The 19016-nt window shown below is 32.8% G+C and overlaps 1 protein-coding gene across 1 annotated transcript; it reads left to right on the top strand.

The window, feature by feature from the left end:
- Positions 1 to 7951: 7951 nt before the first annotated feature.
- Positions 7952 to 18482, top strand: LOC100808879 (suppressor of RPS4-RLD 1). The gene is made up of 23 exons (XM_003517277.5): positions 7952 to 8230; positions 8339 to 8448; positions 8745 to 9406; positions 9481 to 9525; positions 9688 to 9789; positions 9879 to 9959; positions 10484 to 10550; positions 10905 to 11005; positions 11126 to 11233; positions 11803 to 11873; positions 12009 to 12065; positions 12778 to 12886; positions 12966 to 13046; positions 13498 to 13584; positions 13884 to 14090; positions 15722 to 16059; positions 16144 to 16230; positions 16301 to 16400; positions 16899 to 16990; positions 17070 to 17108; positions 17217 to 17307; positions 17613 to 17710; positions 17797 to 18482. Exons 1-23 carry the CDS (start codon positions 8109 to 8111, stop codon positions 18083 to 18085), a joined length of 3144 nt encoding a protein of 1047 aa, XP_003517325.1. The 5' UTR covers positions 7952 to 8108; the 3' UTR covers positions 18086 to 18482.
- The last annotated feature ends 534 nt before the right edge of the window (positions 18483 to 19016 follow it).

The raw sequence follows: 19016 nt of genomic DNA, 5'->3' as shown, positions 1-19016 counted from the left end.
TTTCTCCCTGGTAAATTGGGGAACGGCTGAACAACCAGAAAAACAAAAACGAAAAAACCCGCGTAGTAATAGCATTATCAATTATTGATAAGGTTTAAATTTATGTAGCTGTGCTACTCCAGCTAAGGAAGCATTGAGAATTGATATTGGACTTGAGTTTTCTTAGGGACTTGATAATCCCTAGGGGTACGTGGACAAGATCTTCACGATTTCTTCAAAAAATAAATTCAAAAGTTGGAGGAAAGGGCTGCTTGGCCAAATTAAATGAAGGGGCGTAGGGAGCTCCACCATGAAGTTGCTCTCTCTTAATATAAAGGGTATTAGAGATCGAATTAAATGCACAACAATAAACAAAATCAGAGCACATAGAAGAGACTACAATCAATGATATCTGGGGTGTTAAAGTTTGGCCACACATCCGAGAGGTTCTCTTAAAAATCGATTCTTAAGGAGATGGTCTACCCAATTATATAAGTACTTACTATGCTGGTTAATCACTCGATGTGAGATTCGCAACACGTCCCCTTGCCGTCACCACAAAGCAAGAGCTAACGGCACTATCCACACCATCGGGCAGAATTGGCTTTGATATCATGTTAAAGTTCACTCGAGGGGATGTGTTGCGAGTCTCACATTGGATGGTTAACGAGCATGATAAATGCTTATATAGCTGGATAGGCTACCCCTTAAGAATCGGTTTTTAAGAGGACCTTTCGGATGTCTGATCGAACTTTAACCTGATATCAGAGCCAGTTATGTCCGATGGTGTGGATAGTGTTTGGCCAAACTTTAACATGGGGGAATATCATTGGTTAGCTCTGCCTTTGGGATCTGATTCGTATAAAAAAACTTTGGTTCCATTTGTTATGTTGTCAACATCTCCTCTCTAAATGGATCAGATTATGTGACTACAATACCCGATACTTCTACTCTTTCATGAAGGTCATACAGAGGAGGAACCAAATTTTAGCATCAATTAATATTTTATTTTTTAATTGAAAATGATTTTTAATCAAATCTCTTAATCGATGCTAACAAATACATTAAACGATTTCAACATCAATTTTACCAATGAGGATGGCGAAATCCACTATCAGTATCATGATAAAAAAAATTCAATTATGATAACAAATTTGGAAAGATTAAAAATCGTTTATAATCATAAGATAATTGATGCTAATAAATATATTTATTTTATAACATAATTGATGTCAAAATCGTTTAATCAAATCTCTTAATTGATGCTAATAAATATATTTACTTTTTTTAGCATCAATTAATATTTTATTTTATAATTGAAAATGATTTTTAATCAAATCTCTACTAATAAATATGATTTCAGCAACAATTTCGTCAATAAAGATGGCAAAATCCACTCAATGCACCTATTTCGCCAAAGGAGGATGATGAAATCCATTCTACCAAGCCTGTTTCGCCAACCCCAATGACGAAATGCTAACTAATGCACTCCAAGCTGTCACGTGGACGAATTCACTGATCATGTAAAATGCTTACCAAATCAGACGCTCGAGTAATATGTTTCAAAATTGACCCTTATTGAAAAATAGTTTGTAAATAAAACCTGTGTGGTCAATTTGCCGAGATTGGTGCTTATAAACTCTGTCCTTTCAAGCCTACCCCTCTTCTACTTCTCTTTGTATAAAGCACCTAAAAAATTATAAGGACTCTCTCTGGCATTCAGAGAACCTTTTTGTGGAACGGGGTCTCAGAAAATCAATTGGCTCCAGTGGGACAAAGTTTGTTTACCGAAGGATAAAGGCGGTCTCAGTATCAAGAACCTCCAGCTATTCAATATAAGCTTGTTATCCAAGTGCAAATAGAGATTCTTAACGGATCATAACTCGATTTGATATCCTCTGCTACAATTCAGATATGGCACGCTACATTGTCCAGACCTTTCATCAGGGGAATGGGTAAACTCCTCCCAATGGTGGCGAGACATACATAACTCAACTGGTTCCCAGATTGGTAGTCGTGGTTGGTTTGATGATTGTGTTCAAAGGAAAACATGGGATGGCAGAAGTACACTCTTCTGGGAGCAAAAATGGCACGGGGATGCACCATTAAAAGATATCTTTCCTAGATTATACCAGATTTGTTGCAACAAGGGAGCACTCATATCAGACATGGTTGATTTGGTTGGAGATTCTTCAATTTGGCTATGGGAATGGCGCAGAACTTTGTTTATTTGGGAAGATGAAGTTCTCTCGCAATTGCATAACATGTTACAGCAAGTGAGGTTAAATCCACTTCAGAAGGATAGATGGGTTTGGTTATTAGATGAAGACAAAGGTTTCTCGGTGACCCCAACTTATAATCAACTAATCTCACTTTCTATGCAACTGCAAGATTTAATTCCTAGGACCCGAAGCAAATTTTGGGTGAGTGAAGCACCCTCCAAGGTACTTGTTTTTTCATGGAGACTTTTGTTAGATAGATTGCCTTCGTGTGAACAACTTCATAAAAGGCATATTCAGATTCAAAATTTAGAAGCCTCTTGTTACTTCTGCAATTCAAGAAAGGAAACCACTCAACATTTATTCCTCATGTGTTTTGAATCTATTCGGGTTTGGCATGGGATTTTTGGATTGTTGGGAGTTGACATTGAGCTTCCACTGGAGATTAATTTGGCTTGTTGATTTGCGGAAGGAAAGGTCGTAGATGGAAACACTTGATTTGGCATGCCACTTGTTGGTGCATATGGAAATTAAGGAATGCTATTGCTTTCGGGGAAACTCTTTTTGATGGAGCAGAACTCTTGGAAGATATTAAGATCACTTCATGGCAGTGGTTTTTATATAAGAGAAAGAAGAAACCAATGATATTCTTCTCATCTTGGTGCAATAACCCCCTTGCTGTATTTGAACACATACAGTTAGGTAGACTTAAATACTTTTTGGTTATACGGTGCCACACTCTTGTATAGTGGATTGACACTTTTGGGATGTAAATTGCAGCTGTACAACTTGTGCATGCTTGTTGTTCATTAATATATGAAATTATACTTTGCCTTTCAAAAAAAAAAAAAAGATAGTTATTGAGCTAGGAGTGTAGATCCTCTGTAGTGAAATGAAGCATTATTTAAAGTAGTAAGCAATTTATTAGTTAGTTTAGTATTAAAATTATCTACCAAACCTTACTGAATCTTTTTTTTATACACACCTGTATTTCTATTTCATTTATTTTATTATGTTTTCTATTTTTTTTAACAACACGTATTCACCCAGTTTTATATATCAACATTTTTTTAAATGTAAAAAAAACAAATAATACTCTAGAATGAGTATAAATTTTGTTCTTTTTTTTATCCTTTGAAAGCGTTTAACACTTGTGATTATGTTACTATAAACGACTTTCCAAAAATAATATAACCATAGAAATAAAATTATATTTTTTAGAAAAGTATTTAGTTTAGTATTTATAATATCATAAATAATCACACTCGGTTATTATTTAGCGATTGACTTTTCAAGTGAAATAACACAGTGCACATCGAAAAGGAATCAAGATGCTTGCAAGTTAGAGTCCCATGAGCTTTGAATTGTACAGGAAATAAATTCCTTCTTTTGCTATTTTGAATGTGAAAAGGCTCAAAAGGTAAACAGAAATATAGAAGAAATAATAAAATAGAATACATGTGGGTGTGTATTTATGAAGAAAAAAAATCTAGTGTGATTAGGTGTATAATTTTGGTGTTAAACTGACCAATAAATTGATTACTGTTCTAAATAATGTTTCATTATACTGCAGAGTATCTGCACTCTTGAGCTAGTATTGTGTGTTTTATTAACGTTATTTTTGGAAAACACAAACTTTGTTCGAGTTACTTTTTCTTTGGGGAAAAGAAAAAGGAAAATTAGAAATCATCAACAAAGGAAATTAATTAACAAAAACTTGAAAATGACGTGGCAAAGTGATATGAGATCATTTGATTTTCGAAAAAAAAAAATATGAAGACAAGGAGACAAGTATGATAAAGGAATAAATAAGCCAAAAGGCAAATAATACATAAAAACCAAGTATTATTTGTATGAATGTAGTTCACGTAATTATAAAATAGTTTCTCGGTCATACACGTGTGTGTGTAGATGAGGGCTACAAAACTTTAGTGGCAACATAACATAATACTTACATGTAAAACACGGGTTCTTAGTTCATACGTGTCTAGCTTAGTTAACTATTACTTTTTTTTTTTTTTTTAACTTTTGGTAAGAAAAGCTTAAGAGAAGATATGTTGTCTTATTCTAATGTATTTGTTACACATGTTTTTCCTTTTTATTTTTTGACAAATTGTTTTTCTTTTATAGTTTATATTAATACCGAAAAATTATCCATTAATAAATGTTCATTACTAACTATTTGTGGATACTATTTGATTTTACCATGACCATCAAACAACTTTATAGATCATTTTTGGTAAAATGGAATAAAATGAAAATAAATTGAAATGAAAGTTTTAAATTAAAATAAAAAATATAAATATAAGTTTCATCTTTATTTTTCTTGTTTTCTTATCACTTTAACTGCTCATCCGTTTGTTTGTAGAGAAAAAAGTTTATTCATTTACCATGAAAGATAACAAAAAAAAAAAAAACAAAATAAGATAAGATCAATATTTTTATACTCAACCTTAATTTAAAATTTTTATTTTCAGTGGCCTTTTTGGGTCACAACAACCGCATAGTCCAGTCCCTTACGAGGGCAATTCTTTTTTATGTTCGTATATTTTACAATTAGATAGAATTTAATTTAATTTTAAAAATAAACTGTGGAACATAATTAAAATATTTGTTTAAATTGTTATTTTTATTTGTTTCCTAAATTAATTTAAACCATAAATTTAGACTAGAGCAAATATTTTTTATTAAAATAATTTTCTAACGTCAAAGGAATTAATGATTTCATTTATGCGATCAAAGCGAGTTTTCTAGAGCTAAGCCCCACTAACTTTTTGACAAATATTAAGTGTTGAAAATGACAAGAAAATTGGGATTTAAATTCATTGGTCCTGTGATTTGATATTTTGATAGCCTATAACAAGTTTTTGCTATTTACGTTTCTACCACAATAGTACATTACTATTATTTGTTATTTTGGTATAAATGATAGTATTGCAATTTGCACCTCATTCTTGACAGCCAGCCACCTTTACCTCTTCTTCTTCGCATCTCCAAAATAAAAAATCAAAGTGTATTACCTAAAAAATGTTTTTTATTTTATTTTAATACCTGACATTTTAAATTTTTACTTTTTGATATATGTTTCTGTCCAATAATGACGTGCAACAACACTTTATTAGTTTATCATTTCATCATTTAACATACAAAAACTAATAATGAATACCATAAGTAAAATTTTAGAAATATAAAATAGTAAAATAAAATAAAAAATTTAAGTAATAAATTAAAAAAAGGATATATAAAATGTATAAACAACTTTAAGCCTCACACAAAGAAAACAACATAAATTTTACAGTGAGCTATTTATTTCTTCAACAAACAGTACTTAAATATAGTCTCTAATCAATTTACCACAAGAAAGTGCGGAAGGAGCAAAGAACCTGAACCTGAACCACCATAATCCAATACACTTCCACCGAAAATCGTCCTCTTCTCCCTTGAGTTGAAGGAGTTGGAGAGCGAGAGATGCTGCGTGATTTCAATTCAATGGAAGAGATAGATTAATGAGATATGGAGAAGACAGAAAAGTGAGAAAGGGTAGAAAGGCAAAAATACTGAATACTGAAAAGCTACAGCACTCTCACAATTGTCTGTGTAATTAAATAATTAAAATTAGTAAACAAAATTAAAAAGTTCATGAAAGTATATATATAAACCATTTAAGTATAAAATTTTAAAAAGTTTTGTATTTTAAATGATAACACTAATATGTTTTAAGAATCAAAGTGATAATAAATAGTCAAATTTCAAAAATTAATTAAATAACTAAAAAAATTTAAGGATTTCTTTTAAATTTTCTTAATTTTAAAAATTAATGTAACATCACTCTGTACTTTTAAAACTTCAATAGTTTTTTACCTTAATTAAAAAAAAAAGGAGAGAATTGCAATTTTCAAGAATTAGCAAAATTCCTTAAAATGCAAAAAAAATATTTAAGAAAAATATTAATCAATGTTCTTATGGTGTTGATTAAGAAAGCAAAAGAAAAATATATTTTTTATTATAATGCAGAAAAATACACACATTTACTATCAACCATCTTAAAAGTGCTCACATATAATTTTCAATAAACCTTTCTATTTTTTAATTTTTTTTAACCAGCGTGGACGCTAGTTAACAAGAATCAAATCTTAAATGTCAAAGAGATGAAAGGAGTATATATATAATTGTATGTTTTTTTTTTTTGGTTAAAGTATGGTTGTATATGCTTGAATTTCATTGAACCGTTGATGGTCCAAAATTTATTGGGTTGGGATCTATTGTTATCAGCCCAACGGGTGGGATCCCTCACAAGTCCTCAATTATGAGGGAGTATCCATTTGATAAGTCCCGAACCCGTTACAAGGTCTCTTATCAGCGTCGCCATGCTCTGATCCTTCTTTGCCTCGTCAATGTATTCACCAATATTGCATGAAATCAAATGGATGCAAAGTATTGATGATGATGGACGTGAAGTCAAAAAACAAAAAACAACGTGCTCACTGCTTATATTGTAAAATAGTTGAAAGATTGAAAACTTGACATTAACAAAATATTTTATCCGATCCTCTTATTCTTTGCTCCCTCAATACTCTATCCCTTTCTTATCGTTAGCATTGCGGTGGAGTTCTATGGCCAAGAAAGGAATCTGAAGTTCAGGACTCGGAACTCTTGTTGTACTTCTTCCTTTTTGTTCTTTTTTAAATTTAACACCTACATGCTTAACCATTATTTATTACTCTTATGTATACACTACACCTGACGACATTAACAGCACATTTTCCTAATACAATTTCTATTTCTTTATTATTATTTAAAATTTATTAAAAATTATCAAATATCAACTAACATCTCTCTCAAAAAAAAAAAGAGGCATACTAACTTGTCTCTTCTAATACTGAAAAACAAAGCAGTCCACTGTCTAAATATTGAGTCAATTTAACTTGGATCGGAGTACTTATTTTACTTTCATAATTAGGTGAGGAGAAGTATTGAAAATACACATACTTTTTTAAATATTATTTTTTTTATTAATTAAAATTTATTTTAAACCACAAAAACAAAAAAAGATAATTATTAAATGTGATGTGACATCTATAAAAATTTGTCATTTTTAATAATTTTTAACAGATGAAGGGGAGTGTGTAAAATAGTTTGTCACATAATTTTCTTAGCATTTCTCTTAACTACAACTCAGACAAAATAATTAATGCAATCAAATTATACTTTGAAGATTGAAGTCATATTAAACCAACGCCTAGTTATTTTGTCATTCTTATTTGCATATCACTAGTCTAAATAAATAAAAATGAGAATAATTATTACTCAAACACATGCTTGAAAGAAAATACCACTCATCCATAAAACTATTTTTAATGTCATGAAAAAATGTCATTAAGTGTCATGTAATGTAGTTTTTAAAGTTATTTGATAAAAAAGAATAAATGCAAAAAAGGCTTAAATAATCCTAATAATTTGTTTTATATAATATAAATATAAGATTTAAATTATTTTGTTATTAGTTTAAAATTTTACATTTCATAATTTTCTTTCCACATTTTATATTTTCATATTGAATTTCATATTAGAAGTGAAAGAAATAAACTGAGTAATTGTTAACGGTTTTTAAACCACCAAACATTGTAAAAGCAAATTTAATTAAACCAATTTTAAAAATTAAAACATTTAAAAATTGAAAAATTAAATCGAATTTCAAAAATTAATTAGAAGGAAAAATAGTAATTTAGCCTTTCTTTTTCTGGCCACCTTCTTCTTCCTAGTTTCCAAACCTTTGCCTTTCCCATTTTACCCTCGCTCTGCATCTCCACCCCCAAATTTCTTTTTGGTCGCGACCTCGTCGAAACTCCGAAAGCAGAAACAACACACACATCCTCTCTGATCAGTGCACCTGGTTTCTGTTCTTGAGCCATGGCTCCTACTACCTCCCAGCGAGCCACGCTAGCCAGGCTCTGCAGCTCCAAGGACTGGTCCAAGGCCATTCGAGTCCTCGATTCGCTCGTTTCTCAGTCTGGTGCAATCCAAGACATCTGGTTCGGACCTCCATTCCTCTCCGATTCTGTTTCTTTTTCATCACGAATCACGATTAAGTTTAATTCTCTTCCGTGAATGCTAATGTGATGTTCAATGCTTGCTTTCAGTAACAGGGCCTTCTGTTACAGCCGATTGGAGCTGCACAAGCACGTAATTAAGGATTGCAACAAAGCGCTTCAGCTTGACCCCTCGCGACTTCAAGCCTACATTCTCAAAGGTCTCTTGCTTGTTAAATTCATCCAATTCTTGATGAATCTTTTTAACTTTTTGTACCCTGGGAAGTGCGATTTAAGTTCTTTTAAGAATAACAGAGGTGGTTACTGGTTGATGAATAAAAAGTTAAGAACCGTGTTGGAACTTGGAATTTATATTTTGATGGATTTATCATTTATTCGTTCTGTTTATGGATTATTATCATCACGCGACAGTTTTGTTTAAATTTTACCATAGAAAGAGTCATAGAGGCAAATGCCTTGTCTTTTGAACTTAGCACTGGTTGATTCTGTCATCTAGGTCACGCCCTTTCTGCATTGGGAAGGAAAACAGATGCTCTGTTAGTATGGGAGCAAGGTTATGAACACGCCCAGCATCAGTCTGCAGATTTGAAGCTGTTGCTAGAACTGGAAGAGCTTTTGACGACAACAAAACAAGGCAACAGTGCATTGTATGAAACAAATGGGTCGCCCGTTTCACAATCCGAATCAGATTCTCCGAGTGATGGGAACTTGACTGAAATTTGTGAGAATCAAGATAGGTTGAGTGTTCAAGATGAATTATGTGACAACGCAAGTGATAAATCATTGATCTTGCTGAAGTCTGCTGATAATTTTGACTTGCGAAATGAATTAAATATTGAAGATAGGGAGTCTAATAAATCTGACAGCCAAGTGAATGGAAGCCCTGACGTTATTGATAAACTGAGTTATAATTCTGAATCATGTAATGACTCAAGTGACACTTCAGAATCATGTGATAAAGATAAAGTATTTACCAATAGTGGGGAGTCTAGTAGTGACTCACTTGATGTTGCTGAAATTCTTAGAAAGCTAAGTAGTAAGTTTAATTTTCCCCATGAAAAAATTGGTGAAGCAAGGAAAAATAAGTTTTGTGTTGCTCGGATTTCAAAGACTAAGTCTATAAGTGTAGATTTTCGGCTCTCACGGGGAATAGGAGAGGTTTGTTTGCACAACTGCTGCATTGGTTTATTTATTTGTTTGATAGCATATTTGATATTATGATTGTTTTGCAGGTTAATGAAGGGAAATATGCTCACGCCATATCCATTTTTGATCAGGTGCAATGTTCTCCTCCCTAGTGATATTTGTGGTGTTTCCTTTTATTTACTTGTTAGTGATACTTGTGTCGTTTCCTTTTATGATATCTACTTGTTATCTTATCCCCCTCTTTTTCTATCATCAAATGACAAACTGTGGTCTTGTCTCCGTCATTTACTCAGATACTAAAAGAGGACCCTGCATATCCCGAAGCACTGATAGGAAGAGGGACTGCTTATGCATTCAAGAGAGAACTTGATGCTGCTATAGCTGATTTTTCAAAGGTATTTGAATTTGAACAAACACTATCTGAAAGTACATAGAGATATGGATATCTCCTCTATTTATAAGTAGTCCACATTGTATTTCTTAGGCTATAGAATTTAATCCATCAGCTGGTGAGGCATGGAAGAGGAGAGGTCAGGCACGGGCAGCCTTGGGGGAGTTTGTCGAGGTGAGGGTGGCTTACTCTATCTTAGTATCTGTCTAACATTTTGAAGTTTACCTGAATCTCATTGCTGTTTGAAATTTTATGTTTGTTGTTTGAAACATTGGCTATTTTAGTTAATCAATGCTTCATCTTAGGTATGGTCCATTGACACACACACACACACTCTGAATGAAATGGACCTATTCTGTTACAGAAAATGAAAAAAGGTCTGGAAATTTGGTTTTTACTTATGTTTGAATTGACTTATTTTAACTAAGGCGTGAAACTTGATATGGTTTGGCTTTGGGCATTAACACTTGGGTTAATTATTTTATTGTTAAACAGAACTAATGTGGCAGTCAAGAGTTACGTAGTTTCATGTTATTGCACTGTTATCTTATTATATGTTCATTGAAAAAAAGTGATTGAAATATGAAATTTTCAGTGACTCATGATGCCTCACTTGAGTCACTTTTGATTGCATATGATTTTCTTGCACAAATAACAATTCATAACGTGACATTGACAACTGTTTCCTGATATCTCAGGCTATTGAAGATTTGACTATGGCATTAGAGTTTGAATCTAACTCAGCAGATATTTTACACGAAAGAGGTATCTTGTCTGACACAGTCTTTTTCATTTTTTTATTTGGCTTACTGATTGGTGCTGGCATAATTAATTATGCCTCCTTTTATTATGATGGGTTAATGCATGTATCTTGTGGTAGCTCCTAGAAGTCTAGACAGAGGGACTTGACTTGATTAGTTTGATCACTTTTATGTGAAATGAGTTTATAGTATATATTAATAATACTATCCTGTATTTTGTTTACATCGTCACTGTTAATTTCAAGTTGAAGTTTGATTTAAAATTATTGTGGTGATAATGTTGATCTAATTATTTTCTTTTTGTAGAGAGTAGCTACTTATATATGTCTAATTTATGATTTTGTAAAATTCAATGCAGGAATTGTCAATTTCAAATTTAAAGAGTTTGATGCTGCAGTTGAAGACCTTTCAGCATGTGTGCAGCTAGACAGGGATAATAAGTCTGCCTATACATATTTGGTGGGTCCTAAGTCTTAACATTTGAATCCTCATTGACTATGGACCTTTATGTTGGTTTTCTTGTCTTTCACATGGGAATATATCTTCATCATTTTGCTGATCAAACGGTGTCTTTTACAGGGTTTAGCATTATCTTCAATTGGTGAATATAAGAAAGCTGAGGAAGCACATCTGAAATCACTTCAAATTGATAGAAATTTTCTTGAAGCATGGGCACACCTGACTCAGGTATCTATCAAGTATCAACCTTATTGTACTGATAGTTGTTGGCTCAGTTAATTGTTATCTGGAAGCTTGATTCTGAAAATCCTGAATCATCTGTAAGGATATTATTTTCTGGTTTAAATGTGATAAGTTGTATACTTGCATGCTCTCTGGTCTCTAATCATATCTTTCCTCACTACTTTCATCCATGCCATTTCTCTCTGCATGTATTATAATTTACTCATTTAACTTGGATTAAAGTTCACATTTCATGTCAGCTTAGTTACTTAATTCACATTTACATTTTCCTTTAGTAACTTGTAGGCTTAATTCTACGAAATAGGTTACATCATTCATGATTATTATTTCAAGTTATAGGCTTATAGCTGTTCTGTTGGATGATTTTGTTGCTAGCTTTGTTCTCAATGTGTGATGTTGGTAATTAATTAGGATTTATCACTCTTTGGTTTATAGTTAATTAGCTGTTAAGTATGAAACACATTTTTTGGCCTTTTATTTTCAGTTATATGCTTAAAGCTTCTATTTTACATAATTTTGGTTTAGTTTTATTCTGAACATGAGGGTTTTGGCAGTTCTATCAAGATTTATCAAAGCCAACAAAAGCTCAGGAATGTCTAAATCAGATGCTGCAAATTGATGGGAGGTAATTGTTGTTAATGAAAGGGTACCACGCCCATTACAATTGTTAGCTGGTAACCGGTTTATCATGTTTGATGTACTTTGTGCCCTTTGCTGTGTATCTGAGGGCTGAGGCTGATTACTTGAGTTTTGATGTTAGGTTTGCCAGAGCTTATCATTTGCGCGGCCTTTTGTTCCATGCAATGGGAGAGCATAGGTATTTTTTAACAACCATAACTGCCGATTAGTTGGAGAGTAAATATTTATTTGACGCAACTGTAGCTTGCAAACTTTCAATAGTCTTGATGATTGGGCCCACGAATGCAAGTAATGAAAACATTGAGATATAGTGGCACATTTACAACTTACAAGCAGTTATAGAACAAAATTTGGTGGTAGAGCATGGAAATAGGATGAAACCTTTCAAGGAGTGAAATTTTTTTAGAATACTGCTTCAGGAACTTAGGAGTGTTCATGGAGGAATAACTAGGATTACTTGCTCTTTTCCATGTCAACTATGTTGATTGAAATGGGATCTTTTTAGGGGGATGATTTCTGTATTTGTAAATTTTTGGTTGGCAGTAGAAGGTGCACTTCAATGAAGATTTGTGTTTGTGCCTGAAGTCTCAAAGCATGTAGTTATATAGTATTTATTATTTGTTTGAATCCAAATGTTAATGGTGAATTCAGTGGTTTGCAACTTGCATTTGCAATGCAAGATTTTAGAAATATAAATTGTGTGTGATACAATGTGGGTAGTGCCATATGATGATTTGTTGGTAGCTTTGAATTTATAATAGCAACCACATTCAAGTAAATTGCTTTCAAATATTTCATAACAATGGTCAGTGTTAAAATGTTTTGGTCTAGAATTTTACTTTCTACTACTTGATCTTGTTTATGACTTAGATTGGGTTTGACTGTGACAGGAAGGCTATCAGTGATTTGACAATGAGCTTGAACGTTGATGGTGCCAATGTCGAGTGTTTATATTTGCGAGGTTCATGCTACCATGCTGTTGGACGATACAAAGAGGCGGTATGATTTTAACTTTTTTTCTTTTTGGAGAAATGCTGGTTAACCTTTGCCACTCTACAGATTTATTTAATGATCTCAGGTCAAGGATTATGATGCTGCATTGGATTTGGAATTGGATTCAATGGATAAGTTTGTGCTTCAGTGCCTTGCCTTTTACCAGGTTTGTTGTATTGTAAAATAGTATATTTTTACATCTGTTTTTTCCCCTTAATACTATTTTATTTATCAAAAAGAAAACACAAAGTTGGGAGCGTGTAGTAAATTTTCAAAGGATGCATTAGGTTAGAGTGAGGGATTCTAACCTTCCAACATACAAACCAAAAGCTTACTAATGTCAACTTGCAAAATTCTTTTGACATTTTTTTATATGGAGCTTTCTCTTCTGCTCTACTTCATGTTGCTTAGATTTCATGTGAGTCTTCATTGAGAAACACTTGTGAGACTTGCATTCCCTTGATTAAGAATTTGTACATTCATTTTGCACATTAAATTCAACGATGAACTTATGTATTGGTTAACCACTAATGAATGTTAACATTGTCCTTTTAATTGTTATGCATTTGGGCCTAGCTGTATAATGTGCATCAAACTCTTTTTTCCCCCTTTTGCAGAAAGAGATTGCTCTTTACACAGCCTCAAAATTTAACAGTGAATTTTGCTGGTTTGACATTGATGGGGATATTGATCCACTTTTTAAGGTAAAGTTATGCCAGTTATTCCACATTCCTTTGACACTTTTCATCTCTTAATTTAACCCAACTAAATTTGTTATGGGATAGGATTACTGATGTGAACTGAACAATTAGGTATCTTGGTATTATAGTCACACTTGCTGAATGTCAGAAACTCATAAATTTTGCTTGTTTGCATTTAGCTTAAGTTGCTATTATGCTATATGGGTTTCAGAAGCATATAAACTTTTACTTCTATGTTGGAGTTGTGTTTTGTAATGCCTGGATTCTTATTTCTATGATATTTATGTCTTTGTTATATTCAGGAGTACTGGTGCAAGAGGTTGCATCCCAAGAATGTATGTGAAAAGGTTTACAGGCAACCTCCTTTTCGTGAGTCTTTAAGAAAGGGAAAACTTAGAAAGCAAGAATTAGTTCTTACGAAGCAGAAGACTGCTCTTATACAGGCAGCGGACTCCATTGGCAAGAGAATCCAGTATGATTGTCCTGGTTTCCTACCTAATGGACGCCAGGTAAAGCTATTTCTTTTTAATGTTAAGGTCGCCATATGTGGGTTATTAGTTTTAAACATTTTGTTTTCCTTTTTTTTCCATGGAATCCTGTTTTTCCTGTGGGTGGGACTTTTATCATTGCAGTCTTTTTTGTGAAAAACTAAATTTCTACTTTTTTCCCCTGTGTTAATATACTTTAGGAAAGGCTTTTGGCTTTTAGTAGATAACTTGTCTTTGATTTGGTAATTGCTGCCGAGTGGTGCATTTGACAAACCCAACATTCATTGAGTATATCATGGTGTGAAATTGTCCCTTATTATAGATAATACTCTTTTATCTTATCCTTATAATTTTGGAGTAATCTTTTATTTGGGATTTGAATTATGATCAGATATGAATATAAATTCATACAGGCTGAGAAGAATTTTTAGGCAGTTCCAAGTATTCTGAAGAGTTCAAATGAAATCAAATTATAGAAGAAAATAAGTAAAATGCGTTTTGTATGTATTATTTTTCATTTACATAATTTTTGCAGCTTCTTGAGTCCTTTTCTTTGGTGTAGATTTATGTATTATTGTACCCAAATAAAGACATGCTTAGGAAATTTTGAGGATGGAACAAAAGTAATAATATATCATGGTTGAATAACATTAAAATTAAGATCAAGACTGCATGTTAGAGAGTAAAGTGCAGAGTAATAAATATTACTGTTTAATGAAAAATCAGTGGTTCAGATTTTCATAAAATACAAGCATCTGGATAACAAATCAAATGGCAACCATTCTTTTGTTTTTTTTCCAGTGCTTACCACTTGCATTTTACATCTAAAGTGCACCTCATCCTTCATAGAAATTAATGTGGTGAAAGGATGCTACTTTCTGGTTGAAAGACAAGAACTGACTTCAAAACAGGTTTTTTACACCCAATAAATTGCTAACAAAGCAAAAGAAAATTTCATACTTTTTCCTAGAGTAAGAAGCATGCGATTGTCATATAAATATATCTTATGTTTGCTGTCAGTGTCACATAGTCCCAGAACTATGGATTATCTTATATCTTGGTTGAAGATTTTGCTAGAGTTCTATCGCTGAAAGATTAGCTATATTAGTATTAGTAGACAATAATTTTATAAAATAAAAAATAAGTAGGCTTCACATTAGTGAGTACTGGTTTTGTGGCTTTTCTCTGTACAAATATTCTCCATTTGCCCCTTCTTTTTAGTTTTATTTTTTTTTAATATTTATAATGTCATTTTCTGAACAAAGGTTGTGCTACCTTATCTGTAGCCATTTGCTACTGGGTTATGTATTATCTAATATCATGGGTTTAAAATTTAATAATGTGTTTGATCTCTTTATTAAGCTTGTCTTTTCAAGTTATAAAGTAATACATATGTTTGGCACTGCAAAGAAATTACATTCTTATTAAATTTCCATCTGAGACTGTTATCATATTTATTATCTTGTTCTCAGTACTTGACTCTTAGTATCTGTAACTTGATAGATTTTCCCTTTATTAATTTTCAAATTTTCATGTTTGAACTTTAAAGCAACTTTTTCAGCCAATCAATGGTTGTAATTATACTTGTATTGTTGATATTTCTTTCTTTTTAACATGTGTATATCTCTAATTCTGTTAATATTATTTATCAGCATCGTATGGCAGGATTTGCTGCTATTGAAATTGCACAAAAGGTCTCCAAGGCTTGGCGTTCCTTTCAAGCAGAATGGAAACATTCTAATAAAAATAACTCAAACTCAAAGAATGGCAAAAGGGCAAGGAGAAGGGAAAGAATTAATATGCTCAGTCAGAATAGGGGAGGTGCAGGTTGTAGCACAAGTAGTGCCTCTGAAATATCTCCTTCATATGGCATTGCAGTTGATAGATCATCCAGCCGTTCCATGTCATGGCAAGATGTTTATTCAATAGCTGTTAGATGGAGACAAATTTCTGAGCCTTGTGATCCTGTTGTGTGGGTGAACAAGTTAAGGTATTTCATCTTTGGGCCAAGTATTCTTGCAGACCATATTGTGTTCCCACGTTTTAGATTTTTATTGGTTTCTTTGCACTGCAGTGAAGAGTTTAATTCTGGATTTGGTTCTCACACTCCTATGATTCTGGGACAAGCCAAAGTTGTCCGTTACTTTCCTAACTATGAAAGGTAAAGACCCTGTTTAAGTTCTATATTGGTAGACTGGCTCTGGAATGCTCATTCTTTTTAAACATCACAGGACATTAGATATTGCAAAGACTGTCATAAAAGAGAAATCATATGTCTACAGCAAGACAGATCAGATCATTCGTCTTTCCAAAGATGGGAAATTAGAAGAGGTGATTTGTATATTGTTGAATTAGACCCAGTGCTTGTTTTATTGTTGCTTTATTTACTATGCAATAGGCCTCCACCATGACTTGTAACCCAGCTGGTGTAGCTTTGGAAAACTTTTACTTTTCTTTGCTCACATTAGTAATGATTTTTACATCTTAAGTTGTTAGTTGAAGACATAAATGATTTTTACATCTCAAAAAACTATGAACCATGTAATCTGAAATTTTTAGTTGGTTTCATTTTCTTAATTAACTGATAGAATATGACTTCCCTTCTATATTGTTTAAAGCTTAAGGATTTCTAAGTATTAGTTAATTTTTTATGAATAAATGCTTCCTGACTCTCTTGCTGGGGATTGTTACTGATTCTTAATAATGGTCTAAGGTTGATGTTACATGTTCTGATGTTACTCTTTTTTTCTTTTTTAACATAGTTTGAATAATGATATTTCAGTAGTTCATGCTTTTATGAAAATGGAGACTTCAATATTTGATGTGCAGGTCATTCATGCCAATTCTGTCTCTGATCTTTATAATGTTGTTGGTGAGGATTTCTGGTCATCTACTTGGTGCAACAGTACTGCATTTGAAGGGTATGTGTATGTAGTGCAAATGGTGCTTGGGGAACATATAATGTTTACAAATACTTATTTCTGGATGTTAATGCTTCAGGAAACAACTTGAGGGGACAAGGATAACACTTGTAAAAATGTAAGCTTGATAGAGTGAAAATTTTGTTCCCCATTTCCCTTTCTTTTGTTGCTTAACTGTTCATACCTGTATATTTTATTGTGGAAATTGATGAATATTTTTTTCCAGGGGGGAGAATGGTTTTGACTTTGCAATTAGAACACCTTGTACACCTGCTAGATGGGAGGATTATGATGCAGAAATGGCAATGGCATGGGAAGTACGATATTGTTTTACCGAATAACTTTGATTATATTTTTTTCACCAATATATGACCCCATGGGGCCACTTTATGTGTGGCTTGCTTCTGAAAGGAATGTGTGTTTTAGTCTTTACTGATGATCCTATGTCCCTTTTATCATTAAACAATGGTTGATTGCTTTCATTTGAATTGTTTAGAAATTTGCTGACAGTATTTTTCATTTTTTAAAGTTTCATATGAATTCATATGTATTTACTTTTAAAGTTACGTGATGAATTGTGACAATTTACCTTGTATCCATCTTGATATTGTTAATCTGTCAGGCTCTCTGCAATGCTTACTGTGGTGAAAATTATGGGTCTACTGATTTCGACGTGCTTGAAAATGTGAGAGATGCAATTTTAAGGATGACATATTACTGGTATGGCATTATCAAAATACATAAATTTCTAGCCTCTGGGAGCATTTGAAGTTGTCATTCTGTAAATCTATCTCACTGTTTTTTAGGTATAACTTCATGCCACTGTCCAGAGGATCTGCTGTAGTCGGATTTGTAGTCATGCTGGGTTTGTTACTTGCTGCCAATATGGAGTTCACAGGAAGCATCCCACAAGGTTTTCAGGTTGATTGGGAAGCCGTTTTGAACTTGGATCCTAATTCCTTTGTGGATTCTGTCAAAAGTTGGCTATACCCATCTCTGAAGGTAACAACCTCATGGAAAGACTATCATGATGTTGCGTCAACTTTTGCAACAACAGGGTCGGTTGTTGCTGCCTTGAGCTCTTCTGATGATTGAACTCCTTGGAATAATGACAGGTTAGTCAATGGCCAAGTTATTTTCAATTTCTGTTTTTCTTAATTTCTGGTCTTGTACTGTTGTTTTTGCAATTAATTACCCAATACAACAGAACGGTTCAATTCAATGTCTCTGCTAAAGCAAACACAAGGTTCTATCTGCTTTTGTACGCTTCTGTATGCTCACCTAATAACTATATTGCTGCTGGTCTTTCATAAATCATAACCTGCGGAAAATGCAGCAGAACCGTAAAAGCTTTGACATTTACTTATTGATCTTCCTATTGATGCTTAATCTGTATGCAGTCTTTATAAATTGTAATAATATATGATAGCCATTGTACAGTCTTGTAACTTAAGGCGTTGGATGATGAAATTATCATTTATCTTTTCCACTATTCCAATAACCACCACTACTTTGTCTCTGCCCCGCCCCGTAAAAGAAAACAGATGAGAGACGTAATGCCGTTTGTTTGTATTTTCGTTATTAAATTGTTCAAGTGAGAATGATGGGGTACCCATTACGTTATTCTTAGCATTTTTAAACACTCCCAATCAAAACTTCATTTCCTGATTTATCGTTTATGGTACGTCATGGTTCGGTGTGCATTCACTATGCAAATGTTTCAACCTGAATATCATTATTTTATGTAGGATTAGGTGCATCAATCCAATTTTAATGACCAAATAATCTCTAGATTTCGCGAGAGATCCTGCACTGATTTTGGAAGTGGAAAAGGCGCAAGTAGATAATTAGCGGTAAAAGTCATAAGCTCGATTTTAACCGAGCCAAGCAGAAAAATAAAATTCATCGAAAAGTCCTAGGTCAAGTCTCTTTTTTTTTTTTCCTGAAAAAAATTATAATTTTCTCATTTAGTTATAAGATATGTATTTTTTTAGGTTAAATTAACGAGTAAGTTTTTAAGTTATTT

Source organism: Glycine max, chromosome 1, assembly GCF_000004515.6.
Source record: "Glycine max cultivar Williams 82 chromosome 1, Glycine_max_v4.0, whole genome shotgun sequence".
Taxonomy (NCBI): domain Eukaryota; kingdom Viridiplantae; phylum Streptophyta; class Magnoliopsida; order Fabales; family Fabaceae; genus Glycine; species Glycine max.
Note: the sequence above shows the minus strand (reverse complement) of the source record. Positions and strands in the feature narration are given on the sequence as shown.